Raw genomic sequence first — 18,843 nt, 5'->3', positions numbered from 1 at the left:
AGAAAAGGGGTATCGATTTCATGTTGTCAACATACCACAAAAATGCCAGCTGCATTCGCCTTTTAACTTTTCTGTAAAGGCGGATTTTTTTCCACCCACATTGCGCAACACAGAAACTAGCGCAAACAGATAATTATGCGAATGTTTTCACTTGTATTATGTTTCAGGAGATGATGTCTTGGTTTCGGGCCGAGTGCGAAGAATTGGTAGCTATAAGATGGTTGATGGTATCTACGACGCCTTGTAAGGAAACTTGACTGTTATCGATATAATTGTTACGCTTCAGGTGGAGAGATTTTGTCCGACTTCCAAACGGGAACTAGACTACCATTGATTATTTCAGTTGGTTGTCTTTCTTTGTTAAACTCCGTTAACTTCTGTCATTTATGTAGCTGCATAGAATACATTGATTTCTGTGTTCTTTAACACATCATTGAATCAAATCTGTGTATTTTAATACCGGATTTACCTTTTTACTTTGTTGCGGCATTTACTTCAACTGGTCGTCGGCCTTCGTCACGGTTGCAATATAATTGTTAAAATTTATGTCGTCCTGTAAAATTTTAGAGCGGGAGGAGAGATTCCGTCCAGCTTTCAAACGGGAATTCGACTGACGAACTTGTTTTAGCTGTCCATCCCGCTTTTGTCGATCCGTGTTTACTGTTCTTATTGTTTGTTATTCTTAAAAAAGAAACAAAACAAAGACAAAAGATTTGATTTCATGTTGTCAACATACCATAGAATGTCATCTGCGTTCGCCTTTTAACTTTACTGTAAAGGCGGATTTTTTTTCTCGCCCTCTTTCCTCAACCAGAAACTAGCACCAAAAGAAAATTATGCAAATGTTTTCACTTGCCATTATGTTTCGGGAGATGATGTCTTGGTTTCGGGAACACACACACACACACACACGCACGCACACACACGAAACTCTCTTTCACGGCAGAGTGCGAAGAATTGGTCGCCTATAGCCCCTTTTACACTTTCACGGATTGCATTACGGATGACCACGGATCGTTGGTCCGGGATCATCCGTACTATTTCCGGGATGACCGTGTTGACTTCGTGAAGTCATCCGACATTATCTTTGATCCGGCATGTCCGCTGAAAAAAAAAAATGAGCTTGCTTAAGCCCCTTTTACACTTTCACGGATTGCTACACGGATGACCACGGCTCGTCGTCCGTGGTGTTCCGGCATGCAAAATATCGATTTTCATCTCAATGACGATGTGAGCACGATCCCAACTGGATGTCTACACGGACAAGTACGGAGGCTACACGGACAAGTACGGTGCCTACACGGACAGACAAGGAATGAACGCGGACCACAGCGGAAACGATACGGAGGCAACACGGATATCAAGGAAGAGCACAGATGCAACTGGGTCCCTTCACGGTCATTACATGGATATACCTAAAATGTTGACAGATGACATTTGTTTTTGCTTTTGATACTTTATCACTCTCGGGCGACATCCCTCCAGAGCTAAATATAACAAGCACACCAGAAATCTGCAGCAGCGTACATACTTCTCTGCTTGTCGACACCATTAAGGCATATCTCTTTGTTCAAACTCTCATTTTTCTGGAAAATCAAGACATAAACAAAGCAAAACACACACAAAGAAGAAAAAACAGCAAGGAGGTATGTGTGGGTCACTGAAGCTTCTCCGGCGACCACTATACGAACAGTATGAGGGCTTGATGGCTGTACTGATGGGGGAAGATGACCTGTGAGCAAATTTCACGGACTTTATGAGCTTGTATTGGAAAAATACACGAACATTTCATCCCGGATGGCGCCGATGCTAATACGGCCGTCCCGATGTCTTCACGGATTGTCCCAGAATGAGTACGGCGGCAACACGGAGTAGCCGATGCCTACGAGGAAGGAATACGGAGGCAGCACGGAGTAGACGGTGCGAACAAGGAAGAGTTTGTATTGATTTTCATCCGTGATGTCCGGGAAGGAAAATTAAGCAAGCTTAATTTTTTCCGCGGACATGCCGGATGATCAAGGGTAATGCCGGATGACTTCACGGAGTCAATACGGTCATGCCGGAAACAGTAAGAATGATCCCGGATCGACGATCCGTGGTCATCCGTGATGCGATCCGTGAAAGTGTAAAAGGGGCTTTAATTTTTCATCCCGGACATCACGGATGAAAATCAATACAAACTCTTCCTTGTCGGCACCGTCTACTCCGTGTTGCATCCGTATTCCTTCCTTGTAGGCACCGGCTACTCCGTGTTGCCTCCGTGAAGACATCGGAACGACCGTATTAGCATCGGCTCCATCCGGGATGAAAAATTCGTGTATTTTGCCAATACAAGCTCAGAAAGTCAATGAAATTTGCTCACATCTTCACCCATCAGTACAGTCAATCGACTCCTCTATTAGGTTTCTATCGCATGAGAAGCTTCAGTGACCCACACACATCTTCCTGCTGTTTTTTGTTTGTTTGTTTTTTTTTTGTCTTTTGATTTGTCTCAGTTTGTTTCGCTTTGTTTATGTTATTATGTACCCGCAAAATGAGATTTTGCAACAAAGAGATATGCCTTTATGATGTCGACAAGCAGATGCGTATGTAATGTGCTGTAGATTTTCTGGTGTGCTTGTTACATATTACTTAGCTCTGGAAGCATGTCGCCCAAAAATAATAAAGTATCAAAAGCAAAAGCAAATGTAATGTGTCAACTTTTTGGGGATATCCGTGTAAAGACCGCGAAGGGACCCAGTTGCATCCGTGCTCTTCCTTGATATCATTGTATATTATTATCGTTATTCTTATTATTATGATTATTGCGTTTTTTTTTTGGGGGGGGGGTACTATTGCTACAATATCATTAATCTTGCATGAATGCGGTTAGGATATGTTCTACCTCCTATCTCTTTGTAACATTCATCTATCATCTTCACAACAAATTTCAAGACATCATTATGTTTGTGTCATGTAACTAGTTAGTAGGGATATTCATTCCACTGTGAAATACTGCGATAGTAATTGACATCATCAGACAATGATTATTTCTTTTAGTATGAAAGGAAGGGCTCATCGTGAATCCAAAACCCAAAGAGAAGTGCGATTTCAAATGGCTGAGATATAGGTGCCCGCCTTTTGCAAGGATCGCTATGTTTCACTTTGTTTCTGGATATCTCTACCATTTCAGAACCGATCTTCAGCAAATGAACTTTGATTTCCTGTCAGAATTGTATACTCTTTAACATTTCTTTCTTTTCAGAGTACGTTGTATCTCTAAAAAGGCTAATAGCTGAATCCTCATCTCAACCAATACTATTTCATGCTTAACACCATGAATAATTATGCTTCTCTGCACCTCGAAAATAATGCGGACAGTTTATCATTATGTAGCACATTGATTTGATGAAACTGCAATACTGAAGCTGTACTTTTTTACATGTTTGTATTAGTTTCTTTTTGATAGCAGCGGAATAGTGTGCAATGAAAGCCGACTTATGGGAGTTATCATGATAAGTTACCGAGTCTTATACGATACACTGTTACCTGTAATCTTTAATCATAATTTTGTGATTTTCGTCTCTTGCGTTAACTTTCAGTATATACATTATGTATCAAAATGGACTGCGCCATTTTAGATATTAAATAGAGTTATTCTTGACAACGGTTTGTTGCATTAAACATATTGTTACATTAAACATATTCAAACGTCGCATATCGCCCCGACGAATTGCCATTATACTGTACCACCGAATTTCTGTCTCTGTTCAATCGTCGAGCAACGTCGCAAACGTGTGGCTACAGCTTATCCGCTGGGAGACATGGTTCGCAATGCCGATCACGATAATGGATGGGATGGGTTTTTTTATACGTGTTTTCCGCTAATGTATATGAAGAAAGGGCTTTTTTTTTTTTTTTTGCTTTTTGTTATTTTTTATCTTTTGTGGTGATGGTAGCTTCATCAAGGAGCAAGGAAACTAGGCCGTCCTGTACAACTTTAGAGCGGGAGGAGAGGACATTTTCTGTAGCTTTCAAACGCAAATTCGACTGCAGAACCTGTTTCAGCTGTCCATCCGGCTTTTGTCAATCTCTGTTACCTGTTCTCACTGTTTGGTCAACTACAAAACAGAAAACCACATAAAAATAATGTTTCAGTATATGATGTCTTGGTTTCGGAAACAAACAAACAGCAGCGACAACAAAACACGAAATTGTCTTTCCCGGCCGAGCGCGAAGAATTGGTCTCTACAATGGTAGATAACGAGTAGTAGACGAGTTGTAAGAAAACTTGGCTGCTACTAATAGCGTTACAATGTTATTACAATGTACTGTCGTTTCTCACCTCTTGTTGAGTTACGATATCTTCCGTTTAATCACACTTTATTCGTTTATTTGTCTCGCACAGTACATGCATTTTCTTAACGGCGATTTCTCTTCTTTTTTACTGCATTATTGCAGATTAATACCAGACGCTTCGATGTGTTGTGTGATTATGTTTGTGTTGTGAAGAGTGTTGATACTTCGTGGAATTTATTTTTTATCTCGAGTGATTATGGTGGTGGAGTTTCTAAATGTTGATAGGACAAGGATGATGATTTTTTTTTTTTTTGGTCCCGGTTGTAAAATGAATGCTGGTGTAAGAAGGACGGCTAATGAATGCTGGGCGTACTACGGTCGTGTCCTGTGTTTGATTTCTTTTCTCCCTCTTTCACTCTTCTTTTCCCTCCCAGGAATGATAAAAAAAAAAAAAAAGGTCTGTACACATCACAACAAAAAGAATCACGTGCTTGCAACCTTCGTAAATTTTCATTACCAACAAAGAATACAGAGAAGAACACAAACACGATACTATACAGAGAAAGCAAAAGTGAAATCCTTGCTGAGAATGTGAATTTGCGCTGCTATATTGTGAATAACAGACTGACTTTCCGACTTTTGTGCAAATGGTAGTCACGGCGATATGAAAGGAGGCTTTACCGCAGTCGATAGAAATTGAACGTTACAATCGTTGCAAACGTGATTTCAATTGGTCGACATTATTGTATTCTTTTTGTGAAACTCCATCAATTTTTCTCATTGTTGTTGCTCAAAAATGCATTGATATTAAGTTTATATTCTTTTCCACACCATTGATTCAAATCGTTGTATTCTAACATCGTGTTTACGTTTTTATTCTTTTGCGGCCTTTACTTCAACTGATGGTGGCCTTTGTCTTCATACTCATACTCTTATATATATCTCAGACCATCCAATTACAAACATTTAGCTGTCTTGGACATCGCGCTTGACTTTATATAATATCATATAAATCTATTGTGCAGGCCCTATATTTTATATGTTGTTATATATTTGTTATATGTGTCGTCCTGTAAAAACAGCTGTCAAAGGGGAATTCTACTCAACCAAAGATATTGATTTAATGGTGTTAACATACAATATGTATATTTTTTGCCATTGTTGCTGTAGTTTGATATCAAAACAAGTATGTTTATGTATGTGTATGCATGTTGGAGTGTGTCTTTATTACATATAGTTATTCTTTCTTGGATTTGTGGTGGCTCTGAAAAGAGCCGTTGGAGTTGCAGTTTCACTGCAGTATGGATTCAGCGTTGATGGACTTTCCGTCTGTGATCATCGACGTCCTTTCTACTCGTGAACACGTATCTGCATCCGACGACAGGACAGCGTCCGAGACCCTTGGCGGCAAACTGGGGCAGGTGCTCACATGGCCTGCATCTCGGTGCCGATACCGCCTCCAGGAACGTCATGAAGTGGGATGGATGAGCGGGAGACGGTAGAGGGGATGGAAACATTCGGAGAATGTCCATGTCAGCAGCAGCCAGAAGAGGGGGATTCGTTGAGCAGTGTAGACAAGAGTTGCGCGTGCACTTGGTGAATATCGTCGTCCCGATGCGCTTGTCTATGTGGCCGGAGACAAAACTGTAGTCGTCGATGATGTCACTGTTGTGGAGGCGGCGCGCAGATGACCCGACTACTTCTTTGATGTGATCGAAGTCATGGCCATAAGGATGAGGCTGGGCTCCGCTGGGCTCCACTTCTACGGAGATCTTGCAGCCGGCGAAGCGAACGTTTCTCCAATGAACTTCCTTCACCGCCTCCATCGCTGCGTCAAAGACAAGGTCTTCTTTCCTCTTCCGTTCCTCTGCAGGAATTCTCTGGCGGCTAGGTGGGCTGTCTTCGCCAGGGAGTGTTGCTGGCAAGTACACGCTGGTCAGCGCCTGGGTGCAAGGCGCCCACAAGTGTTCTACTGGATTCAGCGCTGACTCCCCGGGCAGTAGCTGGTGACAATGAAGCAGTCCAGATTCATATCTCTGAAGAACCGCCCGTAGTGCAGTTCGTTCACGCCGTGGCTTGGATTGAAGTCCGGACCGCCGTCTACGAGTAACACCAGCAGGCGTCGTCCCTCAGCGACACGGGCGGGGATCCGGAGGTGATGGACCAAGTCGTTTAGATGAGAGGCCACATTGTTCGGCGAGTGTGGGCTGCGCAACACGACGGTTGCGCGTCCATTACCAGGGGTGACGTAGTGAATGCGGCCTAGGGTGTCGACGGTGAAAGCTGGTATGGAGGTAGGAAGGAGTTCCAGGTACCCAGCGGGAGTTAATGAATAGCCCGGAATGGGAAAATCATGGTCCAGATATGATGGGCTGTCCTTGATGGGAAAGAATCTCCGGATGGTTATTCGACGATCCACTGCTAGTGTATCATCGCCAACACGAATTTTGTTTTTGTTGTCGGCGGAATACACCAGCGCCCGACTGCCCAACTTCGCGGCCATCTCCAAGCAGTAACGAACACGAGCAGCGTAGAAATGACTGTTGTCGTTGTGCTTGCGTCGTCCGTTGTCTTTGGGAGGAACTCGTGCCTGGATGAGAGACTTGTAAGACGCTGCAGCTCGCACGCCTCTGTTTGGGGGCATCATCTTCCTGGCGACGGTCTGGGGATCCAGCTTGGGATACTTGTCGCGAAGTCCTGGGACAGTGGCCAGTAGGTGGTCTCTTATCTGCGGCAGACTTGATCCGCACGATCCACCCTCCTCACGTCGACGTCGATGTGCCTTGAACCCGTTGCTCTCGATGAACTTCGTAGCAGTAGGCACGAACTCCGGGAATTCTTCGTGGGCAGCAGGTCGACCAGGGCGAGAACGTTTCACCGTTGGCCTAGGTACGATGTGCTGAGGTCTCTTCCTCTTTGGTCCCTTCGTAGCCCAGCTGATGTCTGCGGTGGGTAGATCCTTGGCAAATTCTTGAACATCTGCGGGCAGTCTATCCATCTTCGACAGGATTCGATGACGTGAGATGATAAGGTTCAGTGGTTGAGGTCCCGACGATCACAGCTTTAGAAGCTAAGTGCGGTGCGCGGTGTGATGCTGATTTACATGTAGCATGAATGCGGACTTGGAAGAGAACAGCTTCGGCGGATGTGCTTTGTGGTGTAGCAGTGAAAAGCGCCCCCAGAGCTGCGTGCTCATTTGATTTGATTTATATATTGTCTGTATGCCATTTTTTCAAATACATCAACTTTCTACAATTTCATTAACAAAGTACAAAATACCGGTAGTACACTTTAGACAATTTTCATTATTTTCATAAATCATCTGTAGTATTTTTCACCTTTTTTGTGTCCTCTCGAAGCGTCGTTCGTTCATCGCTCCACAAACGATTTAACATTTTACTGTAGCCTTGGCATTGCGACCCTCTATCGCAATCTGCTTTATCACTTAAACTTAGACTGTAATCAGTTGCATTTTTTTTTTCAAGATAAAATCTGCTGACCTCTACATAACTTTGAACGTGCCTTCTGTAAATATTCAAATGTGTGTGTTACGTACTTTCAAAATACTGTGCTGTGAAGGGAGGCAGTTAACTACGAGAGGAGTCCAACGCGGGAGGGGCGGGCACGCAACTGGGGGGGGGGGGGAGGAGGAGGGAGGGAGGGGCGCTTTTCACTGCTACAGCGGGGCACGACAATTGTTAGCTGTCTTTTGTTGCGGGGTTCGGTGAGCTGATGTGGGCGACGCTTGTATATGATATATAATACATGTTTTGGAATTGTTTTGAGATAGATCATATTTAGCTGGCGAAGTCAGAACTGAGCATCCAACATTAAGAGCTACCCCCCCCCCCCCAAAAAAAAAGGGGGGGGGGAAACCACAGGAAAATGTGCAGCGTATCTTCAATTAACACTACTTGAATAAATGCAAATATTGCATAATACATTTCTTTGTAATATGATTAAAATTATGTCTTCATTCCCGTAAGGATCGAAATCTATCATTAATCGACTTACTTGGTTGTTTCTCCTTTCTTGGTAGCAGTATGTGTCTTTAGTATGCATAGTAATAAATAAAAACTCTTAGTGTGTCCGGACCAAAACACCCAATTGGACCGAGGTTTTTACCCAACGCTAGAAAGCTTTAAAAACAGATATCAACCATGTGGCAGAATGAAGGAGTGAGAGAGAAGGAGGGAGAGAAGGGGAAGAAAAAGAGAGTTGATTTGCTAATTACAAATTCAGTAGTCAAGGCGCTTATTCCTGTAAGTGGCTTAATCAAGGAGTTCGTTCAACCCACCCCGCAGAAAATGATTGACAAGCCAGGGTGGTAGATGGGACCTCCATTACATCCCCATGTAGTATGTGGTTCCAAATTGTGGTATCAGTACCACCGTTTTTCATCATTATTTGTTGGAACAAACGTAAAAAAAAAAAGCCTGCGCGTGCCAAGACTACTACACGTACCATTAGCACTGCTACAGGCGTCAGTCCCAGTGGGCGTGTAGTAGTCTTAGCGCACGCAGACTTTTTCTTCGATAAGCTGGAGTCGGTGTAGTGTAGTTTCTAGCCGTTTTAATTTCGTCTGTAATTCTCCGAATTGCAGCAAGCCGAATGAGAGCGCATACCCAGTGATTGCGACGCCCGAATCGTGTTTTTGTCGCAATCACTAGGTGTGCGCCCTCACTCGGCTTAGCGCAATACAGCGGGCTTCTGCACAATACACAAGCTGCAACTCAGAGAAATAAAAACGGCTAGAAATTAGACCAGGGTCGGTGACGCTTGTCGCTGTTGCGGTACTCAAATGACAGAATTGTCGCAGTTTTTACATTTATTTCATGAAGATATCATCAAAACTCCATAAAACATGCTAATGTACATGTTGCTAGAGATGTCAGCAATACAATGGGATACATTGTAAGGTGTAGTATTGTGCATGGTTACCATGGTAACGGATACCTACAGGTGATAAATAGAAAATGTAAACACGATATTATAATGTTAATTATTATGATGGGGGGGCATTTCATGAAGGAACTTGTCGGATAAAATGTCCGACAAGTTCAGAGAAATCAGCCAATCAGACTAAAGAATTTCTCAAAACTTGTCGGATATAATTGACTTGTCAGATATTTTATCCGACAAGTTCCTTCGTGAAATGCCCCCCAGAAAGAGATTTGTTTTATATACGTAAATGAATTCAATGTCTGCGCGATATGAACTCAATAAAGACTCTTATGATCTACGTTTAAAGGAATGTAAAGACGAGCAGAGAGTTATTTTGAAGAGAGGTTATTCCAGTATCGCTAGGGTCTGTATATATTATCGTGTTTTAGACGAAATTTTGTCCAAGTACGTTGAAGGTGGAACTCGTCACTTAAGCTGGAAGGATAACCATTACATTTTACCCGAACATACAAGTACAAACATCCATTAACTTATTGGCGGAAATGTATACATAAATATGCCGACGTTATAAGTGGATAGAAGTAATGTTATATATAGGAATATATGTATGTATATGTATATATATATATATATATATATATATATATATATATATAAATAAATAAATGAATAAATAAATAAATAAATATATATATATATATATATGTTTTCATTTTGGTTACGGTTTGATATTTTGTCATGGCATGTTTTGAATACGGAACGATAAAAAGATTTCAAGTTGAATTCCCCAATAATAAGAATATTATTATTAAGATATCGAGTAATCAAGGCAGAATACAGATTATGCAAAATGTGACCAGGAAAAAATATCTCATAAACCTATCAAGAGCACAGAAGTTTCTAGAGGTAGTATGATCTATAAATAAGTAACATGGGTTTTCCGAGATAACTCCCAACGAAAGAAAAACCTCTAAAAATTTAGTTAACTTAATCAATTTCATTTAATTCAATTTGAAGGGGAAGCGTTTAAGATCGCTACCATTGATATAGATAAAAAAAGAAAGAGAGATTTTGTGAGACAGGTAGAAGGAAAAAAGATACGGGAGCTGAAACAGTAAGAAGAGGATGGCGAGAAAAAGAACAAGAAAGGTTAGATGGTGGTAGTATTTCAATGTATGTGTGATACTTGTGATTTGATGTTATTGTGATTTCTCAATTTAACGCATCGGTATTCTTTCTTGACTTTGTGGTGGCTCTGAAAAGAGCCGTTTGTCGGCAAGTGTATTGCCTACTTCTTCAGACTGAAGAGAGCTCTGCGACACTTGGCATTGATGGCGTTGCGAAGGTCATTCTGGAACATCTGAGAGCCGAAGCAGCCGGGGAAGTCAAAGTCTGCCTGGATGAGGATGGCGCGGAATGCCAGTTTGGTGTAGAGCGATTCTTTCATCACTCGTGCCCCGTTGTATACCACCAATCCGCCGAAGAAGTTCGACTTCGCCAACTCTTGAGCTGAGTATACCACACCAAGCAGTCGAAGGACGAAGTCTTTTGCTCCCTGTGACCGATGAAATGCATCAAGGTAGGCAGACGTGGAGACGAGATGAGCAGCATCGTTGCCGCCGATCAGCACGTTGTCAGCGTCGAAGGCCTTGGCAGTTGGCTGACTCTTCTTCGACGTCTTTCCCTCAACTGCTGCCCTCAATTCCTGGATTTCCAGTTGCATCGCCCTGTTTTGCTCAATGAGCATATGCACACTGCGCACCAGCTGATCAACGGGCAGCCTGCTGAGGTCAGCTGGCCGATCTGTCTCCACAACGCTCGCCTGCTCCCCCAGGTCGCTGAACTGCTCATCGCTTGGTGGGCCCCCCAAGTCGCTGAGCTCATCCCCCAGGTCGCTGAGTTGATCATCGCTTGGTGGACTCTCGACGTCGCTAAGCTCATCGCCCAGGTCGCTAAGCTCATCGCCCAGGTCGCTAGGCTCATCGCTCAGGTCGCTAGGTTGATCTTCGACGCTGCTCGAAGGACCCGATGAAGTGACGGCTTCTTTCTTCTCTCTTCTTTCTCTTCTCTCTCGCCGGCTGCGTGCAGCTGGAGTTTCCGTCGAAATCTCTTCAGGCGGAGCTCTGTCGACGATCTTGGCCTTGTAGTGCCCGCCGTCAAGCGTGACATCTACCACCATCCCAGCCTCGAGCCTGCCTTCTTCGTTGATTTGTCTTCTGTCTATGACTTCCTCCATACCACGCCAACCTGCATGGAGCCATCTCACGGTGATTTGCTGATCCATTGATTGAAGTAACTTGCTGTCGAAAAGTGAACGAAATAGTGATGATGATGCCCTGATTGCTCCCAAATTTATACCATCGAGAAGTGACGCTCGCTCGGTGTCTCATTAATGAACTCTACCACTGATGTTGCCGATTTGAATAGAGCGCGCTGACTATGCGAGAGCGGTAGAGGATATAAGTGATTTGTAGGCGAGACAGAATACAAAGGCGGCGCTCTGACGTAATCTCTTCTTTGTTTGACCGTTGGGCGCAGGTCCCCTCAGGAGGGTCTGCGTTTTGAAGGTTGTTTCTTTGTCCTTTCAGCGGGCTACCAGAATAGATTTATTCATGAGACAGGGGGAGACGCTTCGATTCGAAATACACCAATATTGGACTCGTTTTTTTTTCCAGGAGCTAAGGAAAACAGATATGAAACGCAATCAAGAATACTCTCTTTGACAGGATACTTTTAGAATATTAAGAATTTGTTTTGGCTCTTTTTTTTTGTGGGGGGGGGGGGAGGGTGGGGGCGCTGTGGCACCATGGATAAGAATCATAACTACCAGACGTTATAGGACTCGAGTTCGATTCCCGCCTAGTGATTACGTCCTATTACGTCCAGTAACAACACTAGGGCAATAATGTCAGACACCCTTATAGCTTGAGGACTGGCAGCACCGAAGAGTCTGGTCTAAATAGAGAAGACCGTTTTACAATTATTATCATTATTACTTTTAATGTTATTATTATGATTTAAAGAGAAGTAGGATTTGTCGGGGCGATCTATAACGGGCCGTTAACGATCGATACGACACTGTACAGGCATGATTAAACCTGGAAACATTGAACTGCACTTTGCTTGAATATGATTTCATTCTGAAGCAAATAGTTTTTACACAACAATAGATATGTAATGTACTCTCAAATGAATCCACCAATGATTGAAACAATCATCTCCCTGCATTCCTACGGATTCCCACTTATCAGTTAGTAGCCATTCCCTTGAATATTTCATTAACACTTTCAAAGTATCACGAAGAAGGCTATGGGTTGAATTCTCAACTCAATCAAAACTATTTCATGCTTTATAACACCGTCAATATGCTTCTCTGCCCATGGAAAAAAATACGGGCAGTTTGTTAACATGTAGAACATGTTGTAGCACATTGTTTGACGAAACTGGAATACTGAGGATATCCTTATTAGATGTTCGGATTAGTTTCTTTTTGATAGCAGCGGAATAGTATGCGATGAAAACCAACTTATGGTTGATATGCTAGTTACCGAGTCTAATATGATACACTGTTTTATTGATTATTACAACACGTTCGAGAAATAAGGACTTACATGTACTCTTTGATTATCATAATTTTGCGATTTCCGTCCTTAACGTTAACTTTCAATATTCTATTATGTATCAAAAGGGCGTCTGCCATTTTAGACATGAAATAGTGCATGATAATCTCTTTTGGATAGTTATATCTCGACTGTAGTTTGTTTCATTCAACATATTACTTTTTTTTTACTTTCAGATACGTGCATTCTCCCAACTGTCGGGGCAAGTTTTCAAATACGATGAGTATCTTATGCTTTGAATTGCACCATGTGCTCATCTTATGCAAGAGACAAACTTCCCTTTTCTTGTAATTGGTGGACATCGTAGTGTCAATAGAATATGAGAATAATAGTTACTTCAGGTTAGAGGGGCGTATCAATTTTGAACTTTGTGTTTGAAAGGCTATTGTCTTCTTAAAGACGGTTAATGATGTTGCTCAAATCGACTGGAGCAAGCAATCTTATGATGCATGCTCGGATCTATAAAGGATTAATGGTCTGATGCTACTACATTCCCAGTAAAAAGAGACGGGACGAAAAAGACATCAGTGGTACACAGGATGTGGTTGCCTCGGCGACGCTTTCTATTGTCGGGATGGGGATAAAGATGATGGAGGTCCTTTTGTAACGTGAAGTGTTGAGCGCGTGGCTATCTTAATCTCCTGAAAGTAGCTATAGTAGAAGTCCATTTGAAAAGAAACTGCCGCGTTCTATTGAACGTTATTTCAATTGACTATTCCTGACATTATTCCTGAGACAGGGAGAGACGCCTCGATTCGAAATGCACCAATATTAATTAAGACTCATTTTTCCAGGAGCTAAGCACAACAGATGTCAAACGCAATTTAGAATACTCTCTTTGACAGGATACTTTTAGAATATTAAGAGTTTGTTTTGGTTCTTGTGTTTTTGTTTTTGTTTTTGATTGGGGTGGGGCGCTGTGGCACCATGGATAAGACTCAAAACTCCCAGACGTAGGACTCGAGTTCGATTCCCGCCCAGAGATTACGTCCTGTAACACCACAAGGGCAATAGTGTCAGACACTCTTTACAACAATTCTCCTCCCGTCCGTATAAATGAATATGTCAATGTTAACTTAAGTTTGATAGTTCACCGCCTTACACTTGAACCTAATTTGGCCATTATGCTTCATGTTTTCTTCTTAAGATGTATAAATCCAACAATGTCGATCAAATTATAAGACAGTTAGTCCTTAAGTTGTTGATGTCACTGACCATCCGAAGAGTGATGTGTATTGGAAGACGGGGTTTAAACTCTTGCTTGGTTTTGAATTGTTTTACCGCGTAAGTTGCAACATACGAACAGAGATTTTTACTGTAAAATGAGAAATGTTCGCGTGCATGATGATGTCTCGAATTTCCAGAGAACCAAAAGATTAGCATGCTAGTGGAAGTTCTTGCCTACACTATGATAATAATGCGTTTCATACCAGCAGCAATGAGAACATTTTCATGCCGTGGAGAAAATTGTCGGCTCTGGACGTGAAATTTTCAGGCTGCGAATCTCGTATTTCGCAGTGCCCTAATATCTATAAAAATCAGTAATCGCCCATGACCTATCGGGTGAAAGATTAATGAATCCATATTTAAATACATTATCGTGTTTGAGTCTTATCACAATTTCGCGGTATTTCAATTGACTATCAGACTATTCCTGACATTATTCATAAGACAGGGGGAGACGCTTCGATACGAAATGCACCAATATCAATTAAGACTCGTTTTTCCAGGAGCTATATAAGGAAAACAGATATGAAACGCAATCAAGAATACTCTCTTTGACAGGATACTGTGAAAATATTAAGAATTTGTTTTGGTTCTTGTATTTTTGCTTTTGCTTTTTTTTTAGGGGGGGGGGGGGTGCGCTGTGGCACCATGGATAAGAATCAAAACTCCCAGACGTGTAGGACTTGAGTTCGATTCCCGCCCGCAGCGATTACGTCCTATCACGTCCAGTAACAACACTAGGGTAATAATGTCAGACACTCTTATAGCTTGGGAACTGGCAGCACCGAAGATTCTGGTCTAAATAGAAAAGAACGTTTTACAATTGTTATCATTATTACTTTTATTGTTATTATTATGATTTAAAGAGCAGTAGGATTTGTCGGGGCGATCTATAACGGGCCGTTAACGATCGATACGACACTGTACAGGCATGATTGAACCTGGAAACATTGAACTGCACTTTGCTTGAATATGATTTCATTCTGAAGCAAATAGTTTTTACACAACAATAGATATGTAATGTACTCTCAAATGAATCCACCAATGATTGAAACAATCATCTCCCTGCATTCCTACGGATTCCCACTTATCAGTTAGTAGCCATTCCCTTGAATATTTCATTAACACTTTCAAAGTATCACGAAGAAGGCTATGGGCTGAATTCTCAACTCAATCAAAACGATTTCATGCTTTAACACCGTAAATATGCTTTTCTGCCCATCAGAAAAAAAAAAATGCGTGCAGTTTGTTAACATGTAGAACATGTTTGATTAGACGAAACTGGAATACGGAGGATATCCTTATTACATGTTTGGATTAGTTTCTTTTTGATAGCAGCGGAATAGTATGCAATGAAAACCAACTTATGGTTGATATGCTAGTTACCGAGTCTAATATGATATACTGTTTTATTGATTATTACAACACGTTCGATAATTACGGACTTACATGTACTCTTTGATTATCATAATTTTGCGATTTCCGTCTTTAACGTTAACTTTCAATATTCTATTATACATGAAAAGGGCGTCTGCCATTTTAGACATTAAATCGTGCATGATTATCTCTTTTGGATAGTTTATCTCGACTAGGGTTTGTTTCATTCAACTTATTACTTTTTTACTTTCACATACGTGTATTCTCCCAACTGTCGGGGCAAGTTTCCAAATACGATTGAATATCTTATGCTTTTAATTGCACCACGTGCCCATCTTATGCAAGAGACAAACTTCCCTTTTCTTGTAATTGGTGGACATCGTAGTGTCAATAGAATATGAGAATAATAGTTACTTCAGGTTAGAGGGGCGTATCAATTTTGAACTTTGTGTTTGAAAGGCTATTGTCTTCTTAAAGACGGTTAATGATGTTGCTCAAATCGACTGGAGCAAGCAATCTTATGATGCATGCTCGGATCTATAAAGGATTAATGGTCTGATGCTACTACATTCCCAGTAAAAAGAGACGGGACGAAAAAGACATCAGTGGTACACAGGATGTGGTTGCCTCGGCGACGCTTTCTATTGTCGGGATGGGGATAAAGATGATGGAGGTCCTTTTGTAACGTGAAATGTTGAGCGCGTGGCTATCTTAATCTCCTGAAAGTAGCTAGATAGTAGAAGTCCATTCAAAAAGAAACTATACCGCGTTCTATTGAAGTGTATATCCGAGAAAGCTATTCTCGCTGTGTTGAATACAGGCTGGCACAGCTGACAGCGGTATTCAAACTTTTGCTGATCACTTGATGATTTGACGATTACATGTAATAGAATACTTTAAAAGAACCCTTGGGAGTGTGACGGAATTTCGAATACAATACTCACAGTTCTCCTCCCGTCCGTAGATGAATTTTTCAGTGTTAACTTAAGTTTGACAATTATTTACTGCCTTACACTTGAACCTAATTTGGCTATTATGCTTCACCTTTTCTTCGTGAGATGTATAAATCCAACAATGTCGATCAAATTATAAGACAGTTAGTCCTTAAGTTGTTGATGTCACTGACCATCCGAAGAGTGATGTGTATTGGAAGACGAGGTTTAAACTCTTGCTTGGTTTTGAATTGTTTTACCGCGTAAGTTGCAACAAACGAACAGAGATTTTTACTGTAAAATGAGAAATGTTCGCGTGCATGATGATGTCTCGAATTTCCAGAGAACCAAAAGATTAGCATGCTAGTGGAAGTTCTTGCCTACACTATGATAATAATGCGTTTCATACCAGCAGCAATGAGAACATTTTCATGCCGTGGAGAAAATTGTCGGCTCTGGACGTGAAATTTTCAGGCTGCGAATCTCGTATTTCGCAGTGCCCTAATGTCTATAAAAATCAGTAATCGCCCATGACCTATCGGGTGAAAGATTGATGAATCCATATTTAAATACATTATCGTGTTTGAGTCTTATCACAATTTCACGGTATTTCAATTGACTATCAGACTATTCCTGACATTATTCATAAGACAGGGGGAGACGCTTCGATACGAAATGCACCAATATCAATTAAGACTCGTTTTTCCAGGAGCTATATAAGGAAAACAGATATGAAACGCAATCAAGAATACTCTCTTTGACAGGATACTGTGAAAATATTAAGAATTTGTTTTGGTTCTTGTATTTTTGCTTTTGCTTTTTTTTTTAGGGGGGGGGGGGGGGTGCGCTGTGGCACCATGGATAAGAATCAAAACTCCCAGACGTGTAGGACTTGAGTTCGATTCCCGCCCGCAGCGATTACGTCCTATCACGTCCAGTAACAACACTAGGGTAATAATGTCAGACACTCTTATATCTTGGGAACTGGCAGCACCGAAGATTCTGGTCTAAATAGAAAAGAACGTTTTACAATTGTTATCATTATTACTTTTATTGTTATTATTATGATTTAAAGAGCAGTAGGATTTGTCGGGGTGATCTATAACGGGCCGTTAACGATCGATACGACACTGTACAGGCATGATTGAACCTGGAAACATTGAACTGCACTTTGCTTGAATACGAGTTCATTCTGAAGCAAATAGTTTTTACACAACAATAGATATGTAATGTACTCTCAAATGAATCCACCAATGATTGAAACAATCATCTCCCTGCATTCCTACGGATTCCCACTTATCAGTTAGTAGCCATTCCCTTGAATATTTCATTAACACTTTCAAAGTATCACGAAGAAGGCTATGGGCTGAATTCTCAACTCAATCAAAACGATTTCATGTTTTAACACCGTAAATATGCTTCTCTGCCCATCGGAAAAAAAAAAATGCGTGCAGTTTGTTAACATGTAGAACATGTTTGATTAGACGAAACTGGAATACTAAGGATATCCTCATTACATGTTTGGATTAGTTTCTTTTTGATAGCAGCGGAATAGTATGCAATGAAAACCAACTTATGGTTGATATGCTAGTTACCGAGTCTAATATGATACACTGTTTTATTGATTATTACAACACGTTCGATAATTGCGGACTTACATGTACTCTTTGATTATCATAATTTTGCGATTTCCGTCTTTAACGTTAACTTTCAATATTCTATTCTACATGAAAAGGGCGTCTGCCATTTTAGACATTAAATCGTGCATGATTATCTCTTTTGGATAGTTTATCTCGACTAGGGTTTGTTTCATTCAACATATTACTTTTTTTTACTTTCAGATACGTACATTCTCCCAACTGTCGGGGCAAGTTTCCAAATACGATTGAATATCTTATGCTTTTAATTGCACCACGTGCCCATCTTATGCAAGAGACAAACTTCCCTTTTCTTGTAATTGGTGGACATCGTAGTGTCAATAGAATATGAGAATAATAGTTACGTCAGGTTAGAGGGGCGTATCAATTTTGAACTTTGTGTTTGAAAGGCTATTGTCTTCTTAAAGACGGTTAATGATGTTGCTCAAATCGACTGGAGCAAGCAATCTTATGATGCATGCTCGGATCTATAAAGGCTTAATGGTCTGATGCTACTACATTCCCAGTAAAAAGAGACGGGACGAAAAAGACATCAGTGATACACAGGATGTGGTTGCCTCGGCGACGCTTTCTATTGTCGGGATGGGGATAAAGATGATGGAGGTCCTTTTGTAACATGAAATGTTGAGCGCGTGGCTATCTTAATCTCCTGAAAGTAGCTAGATAGTAGAAGTCCATTCAAAAAGAAACTATACCGCGTTCTATTGAAGTGTATATCCGAGAAAGCTATTCTCGCTGTGTTGAATACAGGCTGGCACAGCTGACAGCGGTATTCAAACTTTTGCTGATCACTTGATGATTTGACGATTACATGTAATAGAATACTTTAAAAGAACCCTTGGGAGT

At 41.3% G+C, this 18,843-nt stretch overlaps 2 protein-coding genes across 3 annotated transcripts in view; one reads left to right on the top strand and one right to left on the bottom strand.

Moving 5' to 3' along the window:
• LOC139717241 (sushi domain-containing protein 4-like) overlaps window positions 1-18,843 on the top strand; it is a 460,810-nt gene that overhangs the window by 165,706 nt on the left and 276,261 nt on the right. The window lies entirely within an intron of this gene.
• LOC139717223 (uncharacterized) lies at window positions 6,257-6,925 on the bottom strand. Its single transcript, XM_071628729.1, has one exon. The coding sequence runs from the start codon at window positions 6,923-6,925 to the stop codon at window positions 6,257-6,259; it is 669 nt and encodes a 222-aa protein (XP_071484830.1).

Source organism: Diadema antillarum, unplaced genomic scaffold, assembly GCF_040938485.1.
Source record: "Diadema antillarum isolate AM-2024a unplaced genomic scaffold, OU_Dant_1.0 scf00000007, whole genome shotgun sequence".
NCBI lineage: Eukaryota > Metazoa > Echinodermata > Echinoidea > Diadematoida > Diadematidae > Diadema > Diadema antillarum.
Note: the sequence above shows the minus strand (reverse complement) of the source record. Positions and strands in the feature narration are given on the sequence as shown.